At 49.2% G+C, this 9,866-nt stretch overlaps 1 protein-coding gene across 1 annotated transcript; it reads right to left on the reverse strand.

The window, feature by feature from the left end:
* Positions 1 to 4,034: 4,034 nt before the first annotated feature.
* CDSN (corneodesmosin) lies at positions 4,035 to 8,211 on the reverse strand (the record flags this gene model as incomplete). Its single annotated transcript, XM_081296239.1, has 2 exons — positions 8,126 to 8,211; positions 4,035 to 5,557 (listed from the first exon to the last, which is right to left on the reverse strand). Exons 1-2 carry the CDS (start codon positions 8,208 to 8,210, stop codon positions 4,035 to 4,037), a joined length of 1,608 nt encoding a protein of 535 aa, XP_081152365.1. The 5' UTR covers position 8,211.
* Positions 8,212 to 9,866: the final 1,655 nt, after the last annotated feature.

Here is a 9,866-nt window from a genome sequence, read left to right on the forward strand (position 1 = left end):
GGCTCCTTTCCTAAAACTCCCTGCCTCTTCTTGATCCAGGTGTTCTGGCCCACAGCTCATTCTTGGTTGCCAGATCTGCCTTTCCCTAGTCCCTACATCAGGCCCACTAGGACCTTCACCCTTGGGGGTCCCAACATCCTCATTGCCTCCATCAGTAATAGAAACACTTGGTTCTTCTCTCTCTTTGTGATCCAGATCATTCTCACCCAGCACTCTCCTTCATGCATGCCCATATCTCCATCTTGAACCCCACCTACAGGGGATTCTGGGGCATGGAGTGGCCCCCCATCTGAGGAACTGCTTCTACACATATCTCCTTCCCTGTATCTAGGGAAATAAAACTAGTTCCCATCCATGAGATGACAGTGTATTAATTTCCTGTTGCTGCTGTAACAAAGTACCACAAACTTAATGTTACAGTATTGGAAGTCAAATGTATTATGTTACAGTTTTGGAAGTCAAAAGTCCAAAATGAGTCTCAACCAAAGTGTGGTAGTATGCATCTGTAATCCTAGCAAATGGGAAGTCTGAGACAGGAAATTAGAGGCCAGCCTGGGCAAATTAGTGAGGCCCTATGCAACTTAGTTTCAAAATGAAAGGGCTGGAGATATAGCTCAATGATAAAGCCCCTCTGGTTTCAATCCCCATTAAAAAAAAAAGTCTCCAGGTTAAAAATCAAGGTGTCATCAGGATTTTAGGGAACAATCTAATCTGTTAGCTCTCCTTTTCCAGTTTCTAGGACTACCTGCATTCCTTGGCTGGTGATTCCAAACATGGTCTATCTTTCCCAAACACCAGGTTCTTCTCACACTGTATCAAGTGTCTTCCTTTTGCCTCCCATATGCACTTTTTAAAACCTGTGATTATATTGGATCCACCCAAATAATCCAGGATAATCCCCTTAAATCAAGATAGAATGACTAACAACCTTAACTCCATACACAACCTTATTTTTCTTTGCCATGTAATATGACATATTCACGGGTTCCAATGATGAGAACATGGACATCTTTGGTGGTGTTGGGGGTGTTGGGCATATGGTCAGATATGTTCATAAAATGTATGAAATACTGAGAGCGAGCAGCTGTTTCCAAGGAACAATAGAGCTGGACATTTATTTTTTTAAATTTTTTTAAGGGATAATGAAACTAGAAAGCTTTATTTATTCTACTTATTAAGTTTCCTTTTTACATTGGTTGTTCAAAACATTACAAAGCTCTTGACATATCATATTTCATACATTAGAAAAATGCTATTGTCAAATGGCCATGACTTGCAGCAGAGCGGTGGGAGAATAGGGTCTGTTAACTCTTTGTCTATTTTTAAATATTGGTATGTTTTACATGGTTTGAATGTGTCCCCCACAGATTCGTATACTGAAGCATGGTCCCTAGTGTGGCAGTATTGAGAAGTGGTAAACTTTTTAGAGGCGAGTACTAATGGAAAGCAATTAGGTCATTGGGATGATCAATGTTGGACTCTTGGAGTGGATTAGTTCCCACTAATTCACTAATGGGTGTTTTAAAAAAAAGAGTGAGCCAGACCATGGAATTTTCTGGCATCCTGTCTTGCCATGTGATCTCTCCCTCTCAAATGCAATTCTGACATGTTGGGACACAGTGAAGGGGTGGGGGGGGGATCCTCACCAGAGCCTAGCAGTTACTAGTTCCATGCTCTTGAATCTAGTTAAATGAACCTCTATTCACTGTACATTACTTAGAATCAAGTATTTTGTTATGGCACAGAAAGTTGGCTGTGAAATACAAATATTTTAAAAATGTTTAAATAAAAAGTTAAGGGCTGGTCTATAGCTCAGTGGCAGAAATACACTGAGCCCTGGATTCAATCATCAAGAACACACACACACACACACACACAAATGCCTTTGTTCTCTTCATTTCTTCTAGGAATCCAACCCCACCCCCCCACACACACACACACATTAGATAGGTTCACTGGTTGCCTGAGGAAAAATGTGAGCTGTTACACAATTTTATTGATCTGGTCTCATCCTCTGACCCTGTGGGCTAGGTACTGGAAGAGTGACAGAACTCTATAGTACAGGGAGCACAGTACCCCTTTTGGGAAACATCCAGCAATTTTGCATAACTTTTAACCTGGTCCACTTCAGAAACTAGAGTCGCCATATCACAGGGCCTATCTCCCCTACTTTTCCCATCTAGAGAACTTCTGAGGGCCTTTAATCCTGCCATTGACTGAAGTTTGGGGACCAGGTGCTGAACCAAGGGTGACTCTACAGTAATGACAGAAATAGGACTATTTTGGAGCCTTACTTTGTCTCCAATCAACCCTGAAGTTTGGTTCAGCTGCCCTAAGTCATTTCTAGTCAATGTAACATATTGCTGCTGGTTCTGAACTTGGAACTTCAGCAGTTCTAAATTCAGTACAAGCCTACTCCACTTTGAAAGGAGGGGAAAGGTTAGATCCTAGGATAGGGGTGGATTTCTTTGCAGCAAAGCAGGGGCTCTGAGAAGTGGCCAATGAGGCCTTTCTACGGGGACATATAGTGCCCCCTGCCCTCCTTGGAATGTAAGAGCATCCTCAACCTCAGCTTCTCCTCTGCCATCTCAGGAAGTAGATTACATGACCCTGTCCATACTCTCTACTTTCTCTCTCTTTTCCATGAAGGCTACCTTCCCTTCTGCACTTGAGCACTCTAACCTCTTAACCCACCACAGCTCTGACTCTGGATCCACAGCAGAGGCAGCAAATGTATGGAAGCAGAGAGGACACTGTTGGCTCTGGTCTGCATGGGCTGGGATCTCGTTAAGTGAGTCAACGTGCTTGGCTGCACTTCCTGCCAGCCTCCCATCTTGTCTCACTCTCTCCGCCCCCAGCTCCCAGAACAACCAGGCTCTTATTCATTCACAAGGAATCTGGTCTGAGTTGTTGTATCTAAGCCTTCCCAGAGTTCCAGGTGTTCCAGAAACCCAGGAAGTCATCAACGCTGGGGACTCCCAGAGAGGATGGCGTCTAGAAGGTGAGGCACACTAATGGTAGAGGAGACAGAACTTGGGTGGAGAGGGGAAGGAAATAATGAGGATTTTATATAAGGGAGAAAAGGACTCCAGTGTGAATGGGGAGTAGAGAGACTGGATCTCCTGGAGCCAAGAGAGAGGGGGAAGGTGGATGGAAGGGTCTGGGAAACCAGGCAACTTCTGCTTTCAGTTCAACAAATATTTATTGTTTTCCTTCTTTGTGGGAGTAGCTGTAAGGCATGAGAGAAATACTGGGCCAACTTATGAATGGAAACAGGGACATGGAGACCTCTAGAGGCACAGGAGGTTCACCACCCATGTCCTAGGAGGAGACCCAGGACTCTAAGAAGGCAAAAATTCTGCATCGAGTTCACACAGTTTATTGAGCCATGTCCAGGATCCAGAGAAAGCAGGGAGATGGCTCCATTCTCAGCAGGTGCCCTGGTGTCTCACACAGGGCAGCATCTCAGCATTGAGAGAAGCGACAGCCAGGGAGAGGGCTGGCTTTTTGATGCAAGAGTGTGTTGGAAACAGCATCCCGTGGTATAGAGGTTTGGTTGAGCAGATGGTGAAGATAGGTCAGTGAAACATGGTCATTATCTTCGGGTAACAATTTGGACTTTGCTTTATCTGGCAAAGGAAGGAATGACTTGTCCAGGCATCAGAGATCAGGGGTTTCCTAGTCAAGAACTTGAGTAGGTGGGTTTTGTTAATGGACTATCTCAAAGAAATACCCAAGGAAATTTTAAGGGGTGGTGTTCTGGTAGAAATGGCACTGCAGTAGAATGGGATCTAAGATATAGGAGAGAATGGGGAAAGGGATTTGGAATCTATCATTTGGGCCAGTGAGTGATAGGAGATGAAGAAAGAAGAGGTAATAAGGGAGAGTTTGCAACACTGGAATACTGGAGGAGGCAGAGCAGCTCTTTTAGGAGAGGATATGAGCTAACCCCATGTCTGAGCCCCTGGATGTCTCCCAACTGGGAGATGGCATGTGTATATGTGTGTGCCCATGCATGTGTACAAAAAGCTGACTTATGGACTGTCAAGTGACTCTCCCTGGGGTAGGAAAACTTCAGGGTCAGCTAGCTGGGGCCCTAGAGGCTTCACTTGGGTTAGGATGTCCCGGATAGAGCGGCAAGGGATCCTTCCAGGGCTGCTGAGGCCACAGGGCTTGGCACCAGCAGAGGGATCAGGCTGAGGAGAACCATCAGGACCCCCACTCAATGTTGAGGAGGAAACAGAAATGCAAGGTTGACCAGAAGAGCTGGACTTGATGCTGCAGGGCTGAAGGATGATTTTGCCACTGGATAGGGAGCTGGAGCTGGAGCTGGAGCTGGAGCTGGAGCTGGAGCTGGAGCTGCCTCCTAAGGAGCCAGTGCCTGGTGGGGAGCAGGGACCCTGGGAAACACCACTGCAGGGGTGGTAGGATGAACCGGAATTGATGGATATGCTAGAACTGATGTGCACTCTAGAGCCAGAAGGGGAGCAGGGTCCCTTAGGTCCTGTGAAGCCGACTCCACAGGGCTGGACCCCACCCGAGCCCACAGGCTGGAATGCAATGGCTGAGGAGGCTCCTGACTGGTATATGTTGGAACTAGATGAGCTGTGGCTGGGGATGATGGGATTGCTGGAAAAGTATTTTCCCTCTGAGATGGGGGGCCCAGCTGCAAAGGACGGGGACCCTGGAGACCCCTTTACAGGGTTATCTTTGGTGAAGTAGCCCACAGGGTAGATTTTACCCTTGCTATAGGTCATGCCTGGGACCAGATAGCTGTCAGAGGAGCCACCTACCACCTCATAGCCACCATAGGATTGCTGTACAGATGTGATGGGGGGGCAGGGCTTGCCTGGGAGGCCACCATTGCTACAGGGGCTACCTTGAATCACTCCAGGGCCACCAGAGCCATGCTGCTCCACCACCACTACTACGGGCCTCTGCCCCCCTGACACAGAGTGGGAACTGGAGATGTAGGGGCCAGAATGTGAGACAATGGGTCCCCCACTGCAGGGAGAGTCAGGGACATCTGAGCTACAGGGACGCAGGTTGGAGCTGCTGCTTTGACTACTGCTGCTGGACATCTGAGAGGTTTGGGAAAAGGAAGAGCTTCCTCCAGACATGTGAGACTTATCATTGACCGGTAGAGCAGAGCCATCCCCTGTTCCTTTGGGATATCCTGATCCTGGTTTAAATAATGCAGATCCTGCAGAACCACCCTGGTAGAAACTGGATCCACTGGAGCCACCACTGGAGATACTATAACCACTGGAGCCACCGCTGGAGCCACCACTGGAGATACTATAACCGCTGGAGCCACCACTGGAGCCACCACTGGAGCCACCACTGGAACCACCACTGGAGATACTAGAACTGCTGGATCCACCACTGGAGCCACCACTGGAGCCACCAGAACTGGAAATGGAGTTGCTGGAGCCACTTTGGCTACTGAAGCTGCTGGAACCACCCTTTCCAGTGAGACATGGGTTGTTCGGAGAAGTGATTCGTGTGGGGTCCTTACAGGGATCTGAGAGGGTCCCGATGCTCTTAGCCAAAGTTCCTGGGGAGGAAAGTAGCCGTCAGTAAGGGCCAGAGAGGAGCCTGGCTTTCTCTCTTACCTTTCAGACCAATCCCAAGTCCTCCTGCATGCTGATTTCTCCAGAGTGGAGCCTATGAGATTTTTTTTTTTTTTTGAGGGCGGGGATAATGGGGATTGAACTCAGGGGCACTCGACCACTGAGCCACATCCCCAGCCCTATTTTGTATTTTATTTAGAGACAGGGTCTCACTGAATTGCTTAGTGCCTTGCTAAATTGCTGAGGCTGGCTTTGAACTCGCAATCCTCCTGCCTCAGCCTCCCACGATGCTGGGATGACAGGTGAGCCCTATGAGATTTTGACAGCAGAAGAAAAGGGAGGGAGAAGTGGTTGTTGTCTCTAAAGGATATCAGGATGGCAGAATAAGGGAAGTTTCATTGTTCTGGGAGTGTGGTGTTGGGTGGGGAAGAGGTTCAACATTTACTAGAGAAGTAGCCAGCCTCCAAAGGGGGAGGCATTGGAGGAGTAAGCGGCAGAGAGTGAAGAATGTGAACAGACAGGTCCAGGAACAACTAGGTCGAAAAGAAGACAGTGGCAAGGCTGAAACCTTGAGAGGTAGGGAAATCTGGAAGAGAAAAAACCTGGGCCAGACCCTGGGACCAAACAGAAAGAAAAGATAGAAGGCAAAACAATAGAAGGCCAAAAAGGGAAGAGAAATACAAAAAATAGTAATAATAATAATAATAATAATAATGGGAAAAGAGATACCCAGTGGCAGAGGGACCAACACAAAGAAGAGGGTAACACTTGGTCACCAGCTCCCTCCTAGAGAACAGGCTGACCATGCCAGTGAAGCTGGGTGGGGGCCCGGATGTGGGGGCACTCACCTGTTGCTTCAGAACCTGCTGGTACCCGTGTGACAGGACACCGCGCCCTAAGCCACCCCTGCTCTCACTGGCCCAGCCTAGGGACATCAGCATGAAATCCTCCTTGGAGGCACGTGACCATTATCAGCTTTCCCTGCTCCCCACTCAGCCTTCGCACATGTGCACCTGCCGTCCCCACCCAGCCCTGTATCTGACTCCTGCTGCCTTTATTTCCCTCAACTGTGGAATCACTTCTTCTTTAACCAATCCTCTGCTCCTAACCCCCAGGCTCAGCTTACCCCAGTTTGTCTTCACCGCTCTCTATTACCTAAATGTCTTCTGCCCACCTTTGTCCTTTTGGGTCCTAGATGGCATGGACAGAGCCCACACTAGCAGATCACTAAACTTCTCTGAGCAATCTGTCCTGCCTTCCTTACAGCATTACTATGAGACTGAGTGAGATCACCTACTTTCAAAAACAGAAAGCGTTAGACATTCTGATTCATTATTTATTGCTACTCATCCTTGAGCTCTCCACCAGCAACCAGACCTCTAGTCTGCAGCATCCCTGGTCTCTCCTCAAAAAGAAATCCTCTGATGAACCTCTATGCACCAGCTCTGCCACTGCCCCTCACTCCACGTGAAATCATGTAGCACTCCCCACCTCCTCCATTGCTCCCCCAGACACTGTGCACCCTGCTCTCCACCTGCCCACCCGACCAAGGGGGGAAGGTCACAGAAAAGCTTCAAGGGCCATAAACACCTAGTGGTCAACAGTACAGGCCCCAAAACTACCCAGCCTGGGGTTTGAATCCTGGCTGAACTGCTTCTAATCATGATCCTGAGCCAGTTTCCTAACCTCTGGGAGCCTTGGGGTCACCTGTAAAAAGGGAACCATAAATCTTTTTTTTTTTTTATTATTGATTGTTCAAAACATTACAGAGCTCATGATATATCATCTTTCATACATTAGACTCAATTGGGTTTTGAACTCCCATTTTTACCCCAAATACAGATTGCCATAAATCTTCTCTTATTGTTTTTGTTATAATCAAAAGTGCTACTACATTTGAAGTGCTAGAACAGTGTCTGACACATTAAAAATAATTCCAAAACAGAACTTGGGGGCACATATCTGTGATCCCAGCAGCTTGGGGATCCCAAGTTCAAAGCCAGCTCAGCAGTGTAGTGAGGCCCTGAGCAATTTAGCAAGACCCTGTCTCAAAATAAAAAATAAAAAGGGCTGGGGATGTGGCTCAGTCGTTAAGCACCCCTGGGTTTAATCTGCAGTACAGAAAAACAGAAACGAAAACCTCCAAAAATGGTAGCAATTCTTTTTACTACAAAATATCCAATCTTCACCTACTAGTGTTCCATAATGACAACCACAACATTGATACAGCCCTCTAGAGCTTCCAAAACACTTGTCACACACATTAGCTAATTTGAGACACAAGGGAAAATTAGTACTAGGTGTTATTTTAAACCCTACCTTAGAGTGTCAGAAACCAAGGCAAGTTTAAGAAACTTGCCTGAGGTAACAAAGTAATGAGGAGCAGCCCCTAGACTCAAAGGTCAGATTCCAAAGCCCCTGCCTTTCTTCCTCGATAGATTCTCTCCTAGACCCTCCTCAGGCACTGGATTCCCCCAGCCTTCCCTGCCCCTGGGTCTGTGTTCCTCCTCTCCCACCCTACCCTCCCCCCCCCAGGGCCCCCAGCCTCCTACCTGGCAGGAGGAGACCAGCCAGCAACAATGCCATCATCCCTTGCCCTCCCACACGCCCCATCTTGGGTGCCCGAGAGGAGCCCATCTCGGACAGCGTGGCCTTCTGACTGACAGCAACTCGTGGACACCCAGGGCCTTTATGTTAGGGTTGGACATTCTCTGGGCAGGAGTCACTATGGGGAGGGGAGGAGGGGCGGAAGGGGTGGGTGCCTGGGGGCAGTTGGTGTGGCCCGAGGAGCTGAAGTAATCAGCCAGGGCATCTGCCTACTCAGCAACAGCGATGGCTACAGTGTGGGGGACCCATGGCCACTGGGCCCCAGATCCTGCAGCCCGACCGGCCTGCCCTGGCTCCTCATTGCTTAACCTGGAACCAGGTGCTCTGCCCTATGGCCACCCACTCTGGTGCCACCACTCTCACCCTGGGACCCAGTCTCCGGTTCCTTCACTCGCTGCCTCCCAGGGTTGGCCTGTCCGACTGCCATCCTCCCATCCTCCCTCCCCTCGAAGATGTGGGCATTTCAGCTTTCCCTTTGGTGCCTGGGAAGTACCCCACCCCTGCTCCAGCCCCCACCTCACCCTGCTGCATGGTTCTGGCCCCACTGGGTTCCCATCCACAGCCCTAGGTCTGCCCATTTCCTTGGGCTCCTGTTACTCGGCTTCTACTTCCCTTCTTCAGATATGAAGATCTGCCCCCACACCTCTGTCTCTTGCTGCTGCTGCTGCTCAAGTGCCTGCTTGCCACTTACCCATTATGTGTCCTATCAGTGAGTGAACCTTTTCCCTCTCACATCCAGATTCTGAAAGCCAGCTCATTGGCATCTCCCTTCTGGGGGGGTTCCAAGGACAGTATAAGGGGCACTGGGTGACAGGACTCAGCCTGGGAAGAGGCCTTGGCTGGGGACCCCTGTCATAGCTGGGCCTCAGTTACTCACAAGCCACTCACAGCCTCTCCCCCAAGGTGGTGACCTAGACTTCTCAGGGTGAGCAAGAGGCTAATAAGGCTAATTGGAAAGGTGGTGGCCTGGCAGCCCATTAGCTGGCTCTCTGGCCTGAATGAGTGAACAGGAAGCAGTAGCTAGCCATGTCTTAGTGGGATAAAGGAGGCCCAGATAGTCTCCTGAGTTCCTGAAAGACAGAAGGCAAAGAGCCCTGGGATCTGCTGGGAGGTGGTGGTTTCTCCTCCACTGCATCTCCCTCCCTCCTGCTTTGGTCCTGGCCCCACCCTGACCAATTTCTCACCGGTGTTGCCGAGAGTAGAGAGTAGGGGAGTATCAGTATCAAAGGGAGGGGCCCAGGAGGCTGTCCTCCTACCCAGTCTCCTCAAACAGCCACCGTGAAGTCCTCCTCCCCTCACCTGAACCCATTTCTAGAACTTCTTGTCTCCTCACAAAGGTAGCTCTGTCCTTGGAGCCCTTTGGTTGGTCTATCCTGTTCTCTCTGCCTCCTGACCTGCCTTGGATTTGTGGCCAGCATGGCGATGGAGATGTCCTGTATCTGTGCTGTCTGATGCTATAGCCACTAGGCACGTGGGACTACTGAACTCTTGGAATTCACTGAGGAATTTCACTTAACTCTAATTAATGCCTGCCTTGGAAGGTTTTTGTAAAGATCATATAGGGAATTATCAGAAAGAATGATACAAGGGCACAGTCCCCCTGGCATGGGTACTCAGGAAATGGAGCCCCACTGCTGCTCCTGCCTGCATCCTCCCTTTGGGGGAAAACAAATAGTAGAAGGGTTT

This window comes from Spermophilus citellus (assembly GCF_964194105.1).
Source record: "Spermophilus citellus genome assembly, chromosome: 5".
Classification (NCBI taxonomy): domain Eukaryota; kingdom Metazoa; phylum Chordata; class Mammalia; order Rodentia; family Sciuridae; genus Spermophilus; species Spermophilus citellus.